This window comes from Eubalaena glacialis, chromosome 1 (genome assembly GCF_028564815.1).
Source record: "Eubalaena glacialis isolate mEubGla1 chromosome 1, mEubGla1.1.hap2.+ XY, whole genome shotgun sequence".
In the NCBI taxonomy this organism is placed as follows: domain Eukaryota; kingdom Metazoa; phylum Chordata; class Mammalia; order Artiodactyla; family Balaenidae; genus Eubalaena; species Eubalaena glacialis.
Genome location: NC_083716.1, coordinates 196,803,521 through 196,821,801, shown reverse-complemented (window position 1 = coordinate 196,821,801; position 18,281 = coordinate 196,803,521). Strand labels below are relative to the sequence as shown.

General features: G+C 40.0%; 1 protein-coding gene across 2 annotated transcripts in view; it reads left to right on the top strand.

Moving 5' to 3' along the window:
* Positions 1–307: 307 nt before the first annotated feature.
* Positions 308–18,281, top strand: part of STAT1 (signal transducer and activator of transcription 1) — a 42,569-nt gene continuing 24,595 nt past the window's right edge. The window contains exons 1-9 of one of the 2 annotated variants that reach the window (XM_061185905.1): positions 308–473; positions 797–949; positions 3,582–3,710; positions 4,461–4,605; positions 11,273–11,371; positions 14,527–14,616; positions 15,619–15,697; positions 16,807–16,898; positions 17,091–17,242. In XM_061185905.1, coding sequence (XP_061041888.1) covers positions 3,583–3,710; positions 4,461–4,605; positions 11,273–11,371; positions 14,527–14,616; positions 15,619–15,697; positions 16,807–16,898; positions 17,091–17,242 — 785 coding nt within the window. In that variant the 5' untranslated portion in view covers positions 308–473; positions 797–949; position 3,582. The other variant, XM_061185914.1, reaches the window with a different exon arrangement.

Below are 18,281 nucleotides of genomic sequence, written 5' to 3'. Positions count from 1 at the left end.
TCGAATTCTCAGGTTTGGGGCTGATATAAGGATCTCCAAGTTTGGGCCTCTGCAAACACATAACTTCCTTTTAGTTGTTCTCTAAAACATGTGTAAACATAACCCGCAACTTGCAACACAGAGCTGAGCTTCACCTCTTCCACATGGGGGCCCTCCCCGAATTCTAAGGAAAGACCCAGCGGGTTGGCAGAGCAGTGGCCCCGGGGGGGAGGCGGCGCGCGGTCGGAACAGCCGCTTCCTATTGGCCGAGAGCGGCAGCAACCCGGTGATTGGCGGGAGCGGAAGGAGGCGGGGCGTCTGGCCCTACCTTTTCTCCCGGGTGGTACTTTCGCTTTGCTGCGGTTAGTTTGCGGAGAGCCAGTCGCACCCGGGACGACGCCGGTCAGACCCCAGAAAGCAGAGGCGACCCGGCGCGCCCGGGAGAGGCAGCACGGCCGCGCCTTCGCCCACCTCTGCAGGATCCGGAGCGCAGAGTGAGTGGGCGTGAGGTTCCGGGTGCCGGGGTGGGACGTTCCTGGACCGCCGTGGTCGGGGCCCAGCGGCCGGATGCCCGGCGAGGGCGGGCTTCAAAGTGCTGACAGGTAAATCCGTTATCCGGGAAAGAACGCGTATCCCAGGTGTTGTTTTCGGTGATGGCACGGTTGCCCCAGCCAGTCGTGCTCTGGTAGTAGAAAATGTCTTGTGAAATAGAATCCTGCGCCCCTCCCCCGCCGAAAATACTGCATCTCCCCATTTACCCTCATTTTTCTCTCTTCGCCGCCGCTTCCATCAGAGTCATGTTTTCTTCTCTCCGCAGAAAGTTTTCATTTGCCGTGTGCCACCCCCAGAGAGCTAAGTTATACGCTCGCACGCTGTGCATACAAACCCAGCAGTCTTGGCATCTGACGTGCTGTGTGTAGCTGCCGCTTGTGCTGAATCCCCAGCCCTTCGCTGGGGCACAAGGTGACAGGTTAGTAAAATGTTCACGAAACGAATGAATGAGTATGTGACTTTGGAACTTAATTATATGTCTGTATTTAAGGATAAAAGAGCTTAATGTGCTCCTGGAATGTAAAAGTGATAATTAGTTCCTGCAGACCCCCAAATAATATAATTAGTCTTTAAAACAAATTCTGACTAGTACCAAAGAGTTTGGGGGAAGAAAAACAGGTGTGTGATTGTGCTTTAAATGTTGTTTGTATAAGTTGGATAGTTTGTTTTTATGGGACAGAAATAAGACTTGAGCCTCCAGCACAATCCAGTTTGCAGTTTAATGCAGGACTCAAACTTGTTGGACCATAATATGGTTTGCCCTTTACTTTCTAATTCAATCTGAAATCTACTAGATTTCACTTCAACAGACTACTATTGAGTACATAATATGTGCAGGACACTATCCATGGTGCAGACGATGTATAAAAAAAAGATAGTCCCAGCAACTCTGAAGCTTACATGCTGCAGGGGAGACATCATAGAGCTTTTTAAGGAAGACAGGGACTGATGCTCTAATAGAGATACAAAATGTAATGAGGCGCACGTTAATGAAAGCTTAATTATCTCTGGGTGAGTCTCAGACAGCTTATGGAGGAAGGGCTATTTGTACCTACCTTTGAATGCTGGTAGAATTTAGAGAGGCAGAATGTGGAAAAGCTGTTTTCAAGGGTGAGTGACAGCTGGAGCAGTGCAGAAAAAAAAAGTAGGTAATTTGGTGACTGGGTTGCTTTGTTAATGGATGAAAATAGGGTCAGAGTGGAAATCAGCCTGGTAATGGGCAAACTGTAGCAATTTTGAACTAGAGAATGATGTGGTCAAAACCTGTGTGCAGCAGAAGGCCAGATTGGGAAAGAGTGTTGGAGGCAAGGTGGTTGGAGGTCTTGGGACTGGAGAGGAAGAAGTCAGGTAACTGGGGGATGGTCTTGCCACTCCCTGTGCTGGTAACAAGTTTTGTGAGAAGAGGGAATGGATTCTGGATTTGTTAGCATGAATTTATTGATTGCCTGCTTTGTGCCAGGTGCTGTATCTGTATTAGGTCATTCAGTCTTAAACAACCACCGTGTTGAGAGGGAAGTGAGTAACTTGAGGTCACTCACCTAAACAGAGGTGTTGCAGTCCCCGCTGGTTGACCCTCTGGCCAGCATATTTACTTTAGGCGTATCCTTATTAGACACCTAGTAGGGAGGGAGAGCGCCAAAGATTTAGAGTCTTCCACTCAGGTAAAGTAAATTCGAAGTGAAAAATCAAATTGCTACAGCAAGTGTAGCAAAGGTGTGGACTTGGGTCCATTCGTACTGGTATTTGTGATGGTGACTAGCTTTGTAGCCTCACCACATCCTTACCTTCCTTTGGACAGAGATTTGTGGAGTAGACATGACTTCATGCCTGCACAGGTATGCTTGCCAACAAGCATGCATACGCTCTTCCACGCCCTGCTTGAAAATCCAGACCTCTTCCTCAGGCCTGGTAGGACAAGGTTCACTTATATCTACTCTGAATGTTGTCAGCTGTGCACTGATGTAAATCCTAATTTACGCTATGGTGAAGAGAGGCTTTTCATTTTCCTAATGGATGTTCGGACTTAAATCAGGTGTTTTAATTTTTAATCTTCAGAACTGCTATGTAAAAGTTGACTTGCTGTTATCCAAAGAGATAGTATTATTTTATCCTTTCAGATTACATTTAACAATGTTGTTTCAGTCTTTAAAAATTATTACTTAGGTTTAAGAATTCTTGTGCAGACTTGTTGTTTGCAGTAGGCAAAGAGGAAAATATATCTCTTTTAAAAGATATATAACCTGGGAATTCCCTGGCGGTCCAGTAGTTAGGGCTGTTCGATTCCACTGCAGGGGTCACGGTTTTGATCCCAGGTTGGGGAACTAAGATCCTGCATGCCGTGCAGTGTGGCCAAAAAAAAAAAAAAGAAGATATATATCAAAAATAATTCATTTTAATCACTTGAATCATAAAATATAAAACACCAGTTTAAAATTCTTTGGGTTAAATTACAAATGTTCTATAATTTATAAGAGCAATTTCAGGGAGAGTTCTTGCGATTTGTCCTAAAGCAAATCTAATTAGTGTTTTCCATTGATTTATTTGATAAAAGAGTAGATTCATTTTAAAGGCATATGAACACCTACTGTATGCCCAGCACTGTTCTGAAGATGCAGCAGTGAACAACCCCCCCCACTCCCAAATCCTTCCCTTCATGCGGGGAAAATAGACACTAATCAAAATAAAAAAGAAAATATGTGGTAGGTCAGATGGTGGTAAGTGCGATGGAGAAGAATACATCGGGGAGGAAGGATAGTATTTTCCAAGGTGAGAGGTGGTGTCAATTTAAATAAGGTGGCCAGAGGAGGCTTCCCTGAGGTGCTGACATTTGAGCAAAGACCTGAAGATGTGTTTTTTGGAGAAGAAAAAAACTTTGACCCAAAACTCAATTAAAAAACAGGCTTTGAAATATAGACACCATTTTAAAAGTATATTTCAAAGGCAAATTATGTTTTTAATTAAGCAAGATATTTAGAAGAAGCACAATGCTAGACAGGCTTTCTTTGGAGCTGTGGGCTTCCATTTGTGATCTGTATTCTGTTTCCCTATAGGATGTCCCAGTGGTATGAGCTTCAGCAGCTTGACTCCAAATTCCTGGAGCAGGTTCACCAGCTCTATGATGACAGTTTTCCCATGGAAATCAGACAGTATCTGGCACAGTGGCTAGAAAAGCAAGACTGGTAAGGAAAACTCACTTGACAGAAGAAGGAGTTTTTCTACACTTTTAAAATAACTTGTTGATTAAGTGGCTTGGAACTACATTGACTGGAAGATGAATCTCATCAGTAGCCATTGGGATTACCTGTTGCAGAAAAGAGTGTTGCCTTGAAAAATGGCATGTGTCTCTAGAAAACTAAATGCATTAGTCATTAATTTTATGTATTTGTCGATTTAATTATACATCCTCCTAAATGCTTTGCACAAGTTAGATAATGCTGACACCAATTATTTCCAAGTTAGGATCCAGGTTATAGAAAGAAGTAAGTTAAAAGTAATAATTAAAGCCAAGTTTTGGTAGAACACTGATTAGAAGTATGAAGAAAGTAAAAAAAAAAAATTAAGGAAATATCTCTTAAAACTGGTATATGTTCTATTTTACAATTTATTGTTTGCTCATTGCAAATATTTCAAATGTTCTGAAAGTATTTGACGTAGAAAGTGAAGGCCCCTGTTGATTTTTTGCCTCCAGAGATAATCGCCATTAACAGTTTTGTGCACAGTCTTGGAGTGCTAGAATTTTTCATGCTAATTGTATATAATAGAAATATTGTACAAACTGCTGCTAATAGCAATGGCAGTTTCAAAAGAAGGAAATAAAACCCAAGAAAACACTTTAAATTATTTTTAGTCATTTCAACATGGAAAGCAGTGTTTATTTTGTCGTTTTAAAGTAGTATCTAAATGAAATGTGTCAATTTTGAATCTCCTAGGGAGCATGCCGCCAATGACGTTTCATTTGCTACCATCCGTTTTCACGACCTCCTATCGCAGCTGGATGATCAATACAGTCGCTTTTCTTTGGAGAATAATTTTTTGTTGCAGCATAACATAAGGAAAAGCAAGCGTAATCTTCAGGTATGACCTAGTTTTTGCGTTTAAGTTGAAATGTTTCCATGTTTACATAAGAATTTTTTTCATTCAGCAAATACTATTGAGCACACACTCATTGGTATTTAGAAAAGTACAGACACTATAAATAAACTACCATTATGTAGCTAATATTTTATAGCAGAAGTAAAATAAAATATCAATTCATTTTGTAAACATAAGGAGTATTCAGGCTGAAGGGTATCACTTAGACGTAAGTAATTCTGAGAGAAATTCGATGCTATGATCTTGTCTTATTAAAAGCCGTTGATATTTAAATTGAAGAAAAAGGGTTTTATTTTAAGAGCAGTGAGCTGTAGTAACATGTTAAAGCTCAAAGGAACTTTAGTGATGAGTCCAGTCTAAGTGCTTGGTATACAGATGAAGAGTAAGTCCAGAAAGTGTTGAAAGTTTTGACGTCTCTAAGGCTCAGTAGTGAGGTGGTGAATTGGAGCTGACTCCACCTTGCCATGCTTCTGCTGAAGTTGCCCCCCCTTGGAAGAAAAAGTCAAAGGGAGTTGCACGCAGGTGAGAGTATGCTGCAGAGTTTTGGGAGTTCTTCATCAGTACTCCCAGCATCCCTTAAGCCTGGCTACCATTTTTATTTCTGTATTAATGGAACTTTTCTGTTTTAATGGAGGTGAGTGCTCTCATTTTCTTGTTTTACTCCTCACAACCAAACTGTTCAACTTAGGTAATTAGAAGCTTTTTTTTCCCCCTCTGTGAATGTGTGTATGATTTTATAATACCAGTGAGTGGGAAAGCCAAATTAACTTTGCAGAAATTTGCTCTCCTACAGATTTTGCTTGATAATACCTGTTATAAAGAGGCACGATTGCCGGTATTTTGCAAACTAGCTTTGACAAGAAAACAAAAACTGAGAAGAATATCTTTGGTCTAATTCAAATCAGAGGCCAACAGATAAATTAATTGAGGAATATCATGGATAATTTTTGTATCATTTGCATTATCTCAGGATCCTAACAAGATAATTGGGCCCAAGAACAATAAAATTAAAGTATTATAGGAACTACATATGGAAATACTTGTTTTTTTAATCAAGAAATAATTTAGGAACCTGCGCTTAATTGGACAGTTAAAGCAGCTTTTGTCATAGTTCGTAAAAAGAATATTTTGATTTTATCAAAAATAGCTTATGTAGAATTTAATAAGTGCAGGATGAGCTTTCTTTTTTTTTTCTTTAAAGCTGGTATTTATTTTATTGAACTCAGTAAGTACATAAAATTTAAAGACTCCACATTGCCATATATGCAGCTATTTCCTTTCACTACTAAAGATAATTGAAGTATAGCCACTGCCTTTGGAAATGTACCAACTCACTACAGAGCATAAAAGTATATAATAAACTACTACATGTTGGTTAAATGGGAGATTGCATTCTTTTTTTTTTTAATTTTTGAATTTTATTTATTTTGTTATACAGCAGGTTCTTATTAGTCATCAATTTTATACACATCAGTGTATACATGTCAATCCCAATCGCCCAATTCATCACACCACCATCCCAACCCCCCCGCGGCTTTCCCCCCTTAGTGTCCATACATTTGTTCTCTACATCTGTGTCTCAACTTCTGCCCTGCAAACCGGTTCATCTGTACCAATTTTCTAGGTTCCACATACATGCGTTAATATACGATATTTGTTTTTCTCTTTCTGACTTACTTCACTCTGTATGACAGTCTCTAGATTCATCCACGTCTCTACAAATGACCCAATTTTGTTCCTTTTTATGGCTGAGTAATACTCCATTGTATATATGTACCACATCTTCTTTATCCATTCATCTGTCGATGGGCATTTAGGTTGCTTCCATGACCTGGCTATTGTAAATAGTGCTGCAGTGAACATTGGGGTGCATGTGTCTTTTTGAAATATGGTTTTCTCTGGGTATATGCCCAGTAGTGGATCATATGGTAATTCTATTTTTAGTTTTTTAAGGAACCTCCATATTGTTCTCCATAGTGGCTGTATCAATTTACATTCCCACCAACAGTGCAAGAGGGTTCCCTTTTCTCCACACCCTCTCCAGCATCTGTTGTTTGTAGATTTTCTGATGATGCCCATTCTAACTGGTGTGAGGTGATACCTCATTGTAATTTTGATTTGCATTTCTCTAATAATTAGTGATGTTGAGCAGCTTTTCATGTGCTTCTTGGCCATCTGTATGTCTTCTTTGGAGAAATGTCTATTTAGGTCTTCTGCCCATTTTTGGATTGGGTTTTTTTTTTTTTTAATATTGAGCTGCATGAGCTGTTTATATATTTTGGAGATTAATCCTTTGTCTGTTGATTGGTTTGCAAATATTTTCTCCCATTCTGAGGGTTGTCTTTTCGTCTTGTTTATGGTTTCCTTTGTTGTGCAATAGCTTTTAAGTTTCATTAGGTCCCACTTGTTTATTTTTGTTTTTATTTCCATTACTCTAGGAGGTGGATCAAAAAAGATCTTGCTGCGATATATGTCAAAGAGTGTTCTTCCTATGTTTTCCTTTAAGAGTTTTATAGTGTCTGGTCTTACATTTAGGTCTCGAATCCATTTTGAGTTTATTTTTGTGTATGGTGTTAGGGAGTGTTCTAATTTCATTCTTTTACATGTAGCTGTCCAGTTTTCCCAGCACCACTTATTGAAGAGACTGTCTTTTCTCCATTGTATATCCTTGCCTCCTTTGTCATAGATTAGTTGACCATAGGTGCATGGCTTTATCTCTGGGCTTTCTATCCTGTTCCATTGATATATATTTCTGTTTTTGTGCCAGTACCATATTGTCTTGATTACTGTAGCTTTGTGGTATAGTCTGAAGTCAGGGAGTCTGATTCCTCCAGCTCCGCTTTTTTCCCTCAAGACTGCTTTGGCTATTCGGGGTCTTTTGTGTCTCCATACAAATTTTAAGATTTTTTGTTCTAGTTCTGTAAAAAATGCCATTGGTAATTTGACAGGGATTGAATTGAATCTGTAGATTACTTTGGGTAGTATAGTCATTTTCACAATATTGATTCTTCCAATCCAAGAACATGGTATATCTCTCCATCTGTTGGTATCATCTTTAATTTCTTTCATCAGTGTCTTATAGTTTTCTGCATACAGGTCTTTTGTTTCCCTAGGTAGGTTTATTCCTAGGTATTTTATTCTTTTTGTTGCAGTGGTAAATGGGAGTGTTTCCTTAATTTCTCTTTCAGATTATTCATCATTAGTGTATAGGAATGCAAGAGATTTCTGTGTATTAATTTTGTATCCTGCAACTTTACCAAATTCATTGATTAGCTCTAGTAGTTTTCTGGTGGCATTTTTAGGATTCTCTATGTATAGTATCATGTCATCTGCAAACAGTGACAGTTTTACTTCTTTTCCAATTTGTATTCCTTTTATTTCTTTTTCTTTGATTGCCGTGGCTACGACTTCCAAAACTATGTTGAATAATAGTGGCGAGAGTGGACACCCTTGTCTTGTTCCTGATCTTAGAGGAAATGCTTTCAGTTTTTCACCATTGAGAATGATGTTTGCTGTGGGTTTGTCGTATATGGCCTTTATTATGTTGAGGTAGGTTCCCTCTATGCCCACTCTCTGGAGAGTTTTTATCATAAATGGGTGTTGAATTTTGTCAAAAGCTTTTTCTGCATCTATTGAGATGATCATATGGTTTTTCTTCTTCAATTTGTTAATATGGTGTATCACATTGATTGATTTGCGTATATTGAAGAATCCTTGCATCCCTGGGATAAATCCCACTTGATCATGGTGTATGATCCTTATAATGTATTGTTGGATTCTGTTTGCTAGTATTTTGTTGAGGATTTTTGCATCTATATTCATCAGTGATATTGGTCTGTAATTTTCTTTTTTTGTAGTATGTTTGTCTGGTTTTGGTATCAGCGTGATGGTGGTCTCATAGAATGAGTTTGGGAGTGTTCCTTCCTCTGCAATGTTTTGGAAGAGTTTGAGAAGGATGGGTGTTAGCTCTTCTCTAAATGTTTGATAGAATTCGCCTGTGAAGCCATCTGGTCCTGGACTTTTGTTTGTTGGAAGATTTTTAATCACAGTTTCAATTTCATTACTTGTGATTGGTCTGTTCATATTTTCTATTTCTTCCTGGTTCAGTATTGGAAGGTTATACCTTTCTAAGAATTTGTCCATTTCTTCCAGGTTGTCCATTTTATTGGCATAGAGTTGCTTGTAGTAGTCTCTTAGGATGCTTTGTATTTCTGCGGTGTCTGTTGTAACTTCTCCTTTTTCATTTCTAATTTTATTGATTTGAGTCCTCTCCCTCTTTTTCTTGATGGGTCTGGCTAATGGTTTATCAATTTTGTTTATCTTCTCAAAGAACCAGCTTTTAGTTTTGTTGATCTTTGCTGTTGTTTTCTTTGTTTCTATTTCGTTTATTTCTGCTCTGATCTTTATGATTTCTTTCCTTCTGCTAACTTTGGGTTTTGTTTGTTCTTCTTTCTCTAGTTCCTTTAGATGTAATGTTAGATTGTTTATTTGAGATTTTTCTTGTTTCTTGAGGTAGGCTTGTATAGCTATAAACTTCCCTCTTAGAACTGCTTTTGCTGCATCCCATAGGTTTTGGATCATCGTGTTTTCATTGTCATTTGTCTCTAGGTATTTTTTGATTTCCTCTTTGATTTCTTCAGTGATCTCTTGGTTATTTAGTAATGTACTGTTTAGCCTCCATGTGTTTGTGTTTTTTACGTTTTTTTCCCTGTAATTCATTTCTAATCTCATAGCGTTGTGGTCAGAAAAGATGCTTGATATGATTTCAGTTTTCTTAAATTTACTGAGGCTTGATTTGTGACCCAAGATGTGATCTATCCTGGAGAATGTTCTGTGCGCACTTGAGAAGAAAGTGTTATCTGCTGTTTTTGGATGGAATGTCCTATAAATATCAATTAAATCTATCTGGTCTGTTATGTCATTTAAAGCTTGTGTTTCCTTATTTATTTTCATTTTGGATGATCTGTCCATTGGTGTAAGTGAGGTGTTAAAGTCCCCCACTATTATTGTGTTACTGTCGATTTCCTCTTTTATAGCTGTTGGCAGTTGCCTTATGTACTGAGGTGCTCCTATGTTGGGTGCATATATATTTATAATTTTATATCTTCTTCTTGGATTGATCCCTTGATCATTATGTAGTGTCCTTCCTTGTCTCTTGTAACATTCTTTATTTAAAGTCTATTTTATGTGATATGAGTATTGCTACTCCAGCTTTCTTTTGATTTTCATTTGCATGGAATATCTTTTTCCATCCCCTCACTTTCAGTCTGTATGTGTCCCTAGGTCTGAAGTGGGTCTCTTGTAGACAGCATATATATGGGTCTTGTTTTTGTATCCATTCTGCAAGCCTGTTTCTTTTGGTTGGAGCATTTAATCCATTCACGTTTAAGGTAATTATCAATACGTCTTTTCCTATGACCATTTTCTGAGTTGTTTTGGGTTTGTTTTTGTAGGTCCTTTTCTTCTCTTGTGTTTCCCACTTAGAGAAGTTCCTTTAGCATTTGTTGTAGAGCTGGTTTGGTGGTGCTGAATTCTCTTAGCTTTTGCTTGTCTGTAAAGCTTTTGATTTCTCCATCGAATCTGAATGAGATCCTTGCCGGGTAGAGTAATCTTGGTTGTAGGTTCTTCCCTTTCATCACTTTAAGTATATCATGCCACTTTCTTCTGGCTTGTAGAGTTTCTGCTGAGAAATCAGCTGTTAACCTTATGGGAGTTCCCTTGTATGTTATTTGTCATTTTTCCCTTGCTGCTTTCAGTAATTTTTCTTTGTCTTTAATTTTTGCCAATTTGATTACTATGTGTCTCGGCATGTTTCTCCTTGGGTTTATCCTGTATGGGACTCGCTGTGCTTCCTGGACTTGGGTGGCTATTTCCTTTCCCATGTTAGGGAAGTTTTCGACTATAATCTCTTCAAATATTTTCTCCGGTCCTTTCTCTCTCTCTCTTCTCCTTCTGGGAGCCCTATAATGTGAATGTTGTTGCGTTTAATGTTGTCCCAGAGGTCTCTTAGGCTGTCTTCATTTCTTTTCTTTCTTTTTTCTTTATTATGTTCCACAGCAGTGAATACCACCATTCTGTCTTCCAGGTCACTTATCCATTCTTCTGCCTCAGTTATTCTGCTATTGATTCCTTCTAGTGTAGTTTTCATTTCAGTTTTTGTATTGTTCATCTCTGTTTGTTTGTTCTTTAATTCTTCTTGGTCTTTGTTAAGCATTTCTTGCATCTTCTCGGTCTTTGCCTACATTCTTTTTTCCGAGGTCCTGGATCATCTTCACTATCATTATTCTGAATTCTTTTTCTGGAAGGTTGCCTATCTCCACTTCATTTAGTTGTTTTTCTGGGGTTTTATCTTGTTCCTTCATCTGGTACATAGCCCTCTGCCTTTTTATCTTGTCTGTCTTTCTGTGAATGTGGTTTTTGTTCCACAGGTTGCAGGATTGTAGTTCTTGCTTCTGCTGTCTGCCCTCTGGTGGATGAGGCTATCTAAGAGGCTTGTGTAAGTTTCCTGATGGGAGGGACTGGTGGTGGGTAGAGCTGACTAGGATGAGGTTTCTTAATGGATATGAACAAACTCATTTCAGTGTATAATACACAATGGTTTAAACATTCTGAAATTTAATTTATTTTTATTCTAACAACCCATGTCTAGGATAATTTTCAGGAAGACCCAATACAGATGTCTATGATCATCTGTAACTGTCTGAAGGAGGAAAGAAAGATCTTGGAAAATGCCCAGAGATTCAATCAGGTACTTTTTTCCTAATTGAACACAAAGGATAATAAAGAAATAAAAACTCATTCATTCATCCAACAAGTATTACTGAGGCCCTGTTTCAAGGCAGTGGTGACTAGCCCTCTGATTTTATAGCCCCAAGAAGTGGGGAAAAACAGATATAGAGATTTTGAAAGGACCCCAATCTAATGGAAGTCATCCTAGTGAGGGAGGGAGACAACACAAAAACAAAATCTTTTCACATAGTGATAGCTGTTATGAAGATGGTAAATCAGTATACTGTGTGGACAGTAGTGGAGTGTCAGGTTGTTTCTTTAGGTCATGGTCAGGGACACCTCTGGGGTGCTGGGGCAGGAAAGGAAGCAGAAGACAGTGGGCTCTTGCAGCAGACTGAGGGAGCGGAGGGGAAGTGCATGAGGTAGAGGTGCAGTCAATGGAGGTGGGAAGAAGTGGACAGATTCCGTTATGTTCTGGATGTGGTACCAATAGGGCTTATACTGAAGGATCAGATGTGAGAGTGAGAAGGAGCCAAGAGTAGAGGGTGAGTCTGATTTGTGACTTGCTTTTCTTAGAGATACTGTTTACTGAGCTGGGGAAGACAGGGAAGGGACAGGAGTAGGGCTTTTGCAGGGCACAGTAGGTTTTGGAGAAGAATGGGTTGATGGGAAAATCAGCAGCTTTGTTTTCAATAGGACCGAGATAACTGTTAGATATCTAAGACAACCAAACAGTGAATGAGTCAGAGTTATACTAATACCAAGACTTTTTTATCATGATTTTACTAATCCTAATACAAACCGTCCTGGTGATTAGGGTTCAGCAGGTTTTTGAAGTTGCCATGGCATTGATTCATGCCTTTCATTGATGGGGTGGTGGGAACAACCCAGCAGGGAGACAGTTGTGAAACCACTACAGTATGAGTTACTCTGGCTGAGACCATTCCAGTATGACAGGGAGAAGGCCAGAGTACGCAGTGGAATGTGTCCTATGTGCATTTCTCTAACGAATAACTAACAAAGTGTGCTGTGAGATTGGGAGGTGGGGGGTGGAGAGAGAGAATTTAAGTAGTGGCATTGAATGCCATTTGCCGTGCACTTTCTGAGCATTTGCCCCAGTCCTTGTGAATCTGCTGCTTCCCCGGGCATTTAGTTCCTGTCTCCCTGTCACGGTGAAAGCACCTTGCTGCACTGAGCATTTAAAGATACATATTATTTGTTCTAAACTCAGACTGGCTAGTTCATCCTGGACCCAGCCTAGTGAGCAAAGGTGTCTATCAGGAGGAAGAGCTGGCTGCATTGTCTCCTCTGAGAGAGGTGTGCCTTCTTCAGTATGGCATGCACCTGGGAGACTTTCAGCAGGAAATTTTGACTATCCTGTGGGATTTTCATGTTAAGAGCACTATGCAATGGGCTGCTCCTGTATCTCAGATAGACTTGGGAGGACAGTCAAGAAGAGAGGTGGGCAGAAGAGTGAACTGTCCACCTTGGTACCTAAGCATTTCTCTCCTCGTTTGGCCCGGAGTCAGCACTGGGAGGCAGAGGAGGTGATTTCTGCTCTCCCAGATCAGCCCCATCTCCTGGGTGTGCTTTGGTCTCAAAGGCATGTCAGCTTTTGACCTTTTAAAAATGTGAGGTTCCTGGGAAGAGGTTCATTTTCAGCCTCTCAGAGGACACCTGACTTATCCGTGAACCCCTGGGACGAGGTTAGTGGACTGCCCAGCTGCGAGCAAGAGAAGCAAGACCTTCCTGGGATTTGAGGGAAGGTCCTGGATGTCTGGGGGTATCGAAAAGATGCTGAAAAGGATGACAAAATCGAACACTCATCCCTGATTTTAAAAAATTCAATAAAATAGGAATTGATGGATACCTCCTTAACCTATTAAAATATACATCTCCTGGTTCTAAAACAGTATCTTACTTCACTGACAAAACATCAGTAAGTCAGAACCACGGCAAGGATGTCCGGTATTTCCACTGCTGCTTAGCATTGTATTAGTGGTATTGCAGTTGACAAGAGGAAGCCATTAGAAGCATAAGAATTAAAAACAACATCATAAATATATTGGCTTTCCCTGAGTTAATTCATAATTTTAATGTGATCCCGATAAAAATAGCAAATTGTTTTCTGGCTATCAAGGATGAAGACTAACTATACCCATTGCATCTGGGATGATATTCATTATTACTTTATAGGAGCAGATATTCATTGAAGTCCTTAATGGCAGTACTGTTCAATTTTTTAACGTTTTTTAAAAGTTAATTTTTATTGAAATATAGTTGATTTACAATGTTGTGTTAGTTTCAAGTGTTCAAGTGTACAGCAAAGTGATTCAGTTATGTACACACACATACACACACACACACACACATATATATTCTTTTTTAGATTCTTCTCCGTTATAGGTTATTACAAGGTATTGCGTATAGTTCCCTGTGTTACACATTTAGGTACTTGTTTGTTATCTGTTTTAAATATAGTTTTATATGTTAATCCCATACTCCTAATTTACCCCTCCCCCGACCTTTTTCCTTTGGTAACCATAAATTTGCTTTCTATGTCTGTGAGTCTATTTCTGTTTTGTAAATAAGCTCATTTGCATCATTATTTTAGATTCCACATATAAGCAATATCATATGATATTTGTCTTTGTACTGTTCAATTTTGATATACCTCTGAATTATCTGGAATCTTGTCAAAATGGGGTTTCTGATTCAGTAATCAGATTAGGACCTGAAATTCTGCATTTCCAACAAGCTCCCAGGTGGTAAGATTCTGCTTGTCTGGGGACCACACTGTGAATTGCATGGCTTTGAGACAAATGAGTACAGGGTTAATGAGAATAATGTTGTCTACAGAATTTGAGAAACTAAAATAACTTCCTGTGTGGTCCCATGCAACTGTATGAACTAATGGAAAATTCCAGAAATACTATTTATTTTAGGCATGAACTGAGCCTGGTCTTTCTGTAGGCTTGTTAACAGTTAGCCAGTATTTTCCGGGGCCTTGGGAACTGAGCTTTTCTTGTGCACACTCATGTGGGAGGCCTGCAGGAGGTTTTGGAAGGTCCGGGAGTTAGGTGGGGCACGGGGTAGACTTGACTTTGGAGCATAACCAGCAGGTAAATATGACAGAGGAAGTAATGGCTGTTAACTGTGTACCTTCCATTACAGGCTCAGGCAGGGAATATTCAGAATACTGTAATGTTAGACAAACAGAAGGAGCTTGACAGCAGAGTCAGAAATGTGAAGGACAAAGTTATGGTGAGTATTTAGTAACTGTATACATCTTCTTTGTAACTTTTTGTAGAGGAAAAAAGGTTTCAACTGCTCTAGTGTAAGCATTGTAACTGATTTCAGGCTTTTAAGTAGTTGAGAAGAAAAGTTTCGCTCAAGTTGGAAACCCTAAGTAAACAAATTGGTGAAACCAATGAGCAGATAGACATTTTTGGCCCGTTACAACTTCCAAACATTGAGCTTATCTTTTCCTTCCTTGCAAGATTGTGCAGTAACTGTTGACTTTGCCCTATCACCCAGTAAACTAGCTGTTGCCGCTCTAAATAGCCCTTTATGTCTGCACCTCTCAAATGGGGGTGTTCCTGGGGTTACATAGAGCCCTAGGATAAACATGGTCTTCCTCAAGCACCTGTTTTATTCTAAGACTTGGAAGGGGAACAAAAACATCTCAAACAAGGAAATTCTGATGTATTTCTGATTAGAATAAAATATCCACAATACTTTTAAGATAAAACTTCCCAGACATTTATGGAGGTGGTGCCCTTGGTGGTATGTGTCCACTCCCCTCCACTGTGGGTGCTGTTTGGGGGAAAGGGTGAGGAGTCCAGCCTTGCACTGGGCCTGTATCTGTGGAAACGGCCTTTCTGCTGAGGGGCCGGCTCTCCTGTGGGCCTTTGGGTCACGCCAGCATGGCCTTGACTTTATGCTTCAGATGGCATGTTGCCAGACTCCAGGTTCTTTGGAGCAACTTTGTCTTGCTGCCTCTGAGAGAAACACTTCATTAAAGTAGACATCAAGTGGCCCAGTCCAGAAATGGCTATATATTTTCTTTCCTAAAAAGGTTATTATATACTAGCTAAAGAGATAGAAATTATTTCATACGTGTGCTTAGAATTTTGCAAGTCTAATCCATCTTTGAGGGAGCAGGATTGCATCCATGGTTTTCTGGGTCCTATAGTACCAGTAATCTGTCTCCTAAAGTCTTTGTCCTAAGTATGGTGGGAAACTTGTTTCTGTCTTTATTTGTAGTGTATAGAGCATGAAATCAAGACCCTAGAAGATTTACAGGATGAATATGACTTTAAATGCAAAACCTTGCAGAACAGAGGTAAGAGTTAACATTTAAAACAGTGTCCATTGCCTGTAATTTTTTCTACCTACACTAGATAACAAAGGCAGATACTCCTTCATATTTACCAAACATTTTAAGACTCTGAATTGCTAGTCTTGGCTTCTTGGTGACCCAGGCCAGGGTTTTTTAACCTCAGTGCTATTGACATTTTGGACCAGATAACTGTTTTGGGGGTTGTCCTGTGCATTGTAGGATGTTTAGCAGCATCCCTGATTTCTGCCCACCAGGTGACAGTAGAACTATCCCCAGTCCCCAGTGGTGACAACCAAAACTGTCTCCAAACATTGCCAAGTGATCCCTGGGGGGCAAAATCGCCCCCAGTTAATACATACTGGTTACGTGCTATTCACTTTACTTACTGTGCCTAGCCCACTGATGGACATAGACGGATATGTGTGTGGAGCTCCCCTGCCCTAATAACTAAAGTTCCTCCAAATATTCCAGCCCCACTTGTATACTCCACAGGTGAAGTTTAGCATTTTTCACGTTTTAAAGCAGTTTCGCTCGGATTTTGTTGTTGTTGCTCGTTTTTAATGATGACAGGACATCCACTGAAAATAATCCAAAAGTGTGCATTGTGTAGAACAGGCAGGGTACTGCTGTAACCCTAGCAATCATTTGGAGGATACCATGGTAAAATGGAGAGATTATTAGTAATAATTTGATAATAATTTAATAATAAAAGTATGAGAGAAAGAAACCTCAATTACAATTTCCTAATTGTCTGCTTCTCTGTAAAGCCACAGAGATTCTTTGTATCAATTTTTTTTTAACTGAGGTTGTGAATTTTGTCACTTATATTCATTTAGGTAATATTCTGACAGTGACTTAAGAACCAGACAGTACTGTTTCCCGTTTACGTGAGTCATTGAAAACAAGGACTTTGTTTCAGTGTGTCCAGTTTTTGTACTTAGGCCATTTTTCCTGTTTTGTTCCTTCAGCAATGATTGAAGAAAAACCAACCTTTGACCTATCTCCAGATAGCATTTGGATCATATTTTTCCTAAATGGATGTGAATCTTGGCTTCAGTTGGTTTTGTCTTCTTTTATATTTATATTTATCTGCTGTCTCTCCCAATTCACAGAACATGAAACCAATGGTGTGGCAAAGAATGATCAGAAACAGGAACAGATGTTACTCCAGAAGATGTATTTAATGCTTGACAATAAGAGAAAGGTAGTGATTCACTTTCCAGAATAACATGTCGCTTTTGTCACAGACTGTAAATAATAATGGACTTGAAGTTTGGAATAGAGGCAAAATTATTTTTATTACCATTTCACTTAGAGCAACCCAGTTGAGATGAAAGAATAAAATTCAGTGATTAAAGATGAGTTTATTTCGCTCTGTCTCTTTCTCTCCCTTTAGGAAGTAGTTCACAAAATAATAGAGTTGTTGAATGCCACCGAACTTACCCAGAAAGCCCTGATTAATGACGAACTTGTGGAATGGAAGCGGAGACAGCAGAGTGCCTGTATCGGGGGACCCCCCAATGCTTGCCTCGATCAGCTGCAGAACTGGTAAGATTCTCCAAAGCAGAATATTGGCAGCTGACTGGCTGACCATATAAACTCGTAAAGTGCACGTTCCAGCTGTGTTGGTTGAATGGACTCTGTCAAACCTTTGTTTTAGAGTTTGATGTAGTCCAACTGCTTCTTGCCATGGAAACACTTGAAAAGCACAGTGTTAATCACACCTGTGGCCACGTTCAGCCCCATTCTGCATGGTTTGGAGGACTCCTCTCCCTGCTGTATGTGTACCGTGGGACATGTCATCTGTGCCAACACACCAGTGACATGGTCATCACACAACACAGTTAACAACTTGAGTCCCAAGGTTTTATTAAAAACAAAAGGGCATTATACAGGCTTACATGAAATAACAGTTTGTGGGCCATACGTTTCAGTCATCCGTCTAGTAAATACTTATGAAATGCTGTATGCCAGGTCCTGGGCTAGGACCTGGAACACAAGGTGAATGATTCTTGGTCGTTGCCAGTAAGGAGCTCTCAGTGTGGAGGCAGGAGATGGGCGTGGTAATAACTGTTCAGTGAAAGGTTGCCAGGGCTCCAGCGGAGACCGTCCAGAGTTCATGGAGGATGAAGGAAGGAGTCACCAGGAAAGATTAATGAGACAAAGTGGTCTTGCACGGACTCGAGAGTGAATAGGAAAACTTCACGTAGACCAGGAAGGAGAAGAGTGTGGACGGGGCAGAGGGGAGGGGAGGCTGGCATGAGCCGGGGCCCGCTGCTGGATGACTAGAGAGTCGGGTGCCAGAGAGGGAAGGAAGAAAGTGGAGCTGGCAAGAGGCTGGAGCCTGGTCACGGAGGTTCCCATACTGTGCTGGGGACTCCGGGACTTTACCCAGTGGACACCGGTGAGCCGGGCAGGCCTTTTATTTAAGTGGAGGTTCATTTCTCTGATTTTTTATTTAGGTCACTCTGGGTGAAGCCTGAGGATAGAATAGAGACAGAAAGGCCAGTTGGTCTGCTCTGAGGGTATTAGCGTAGTCCAGGGGAGGGCTGACAGAGCTGAGCAGAGGGGATGGAAGCGGTAGAAT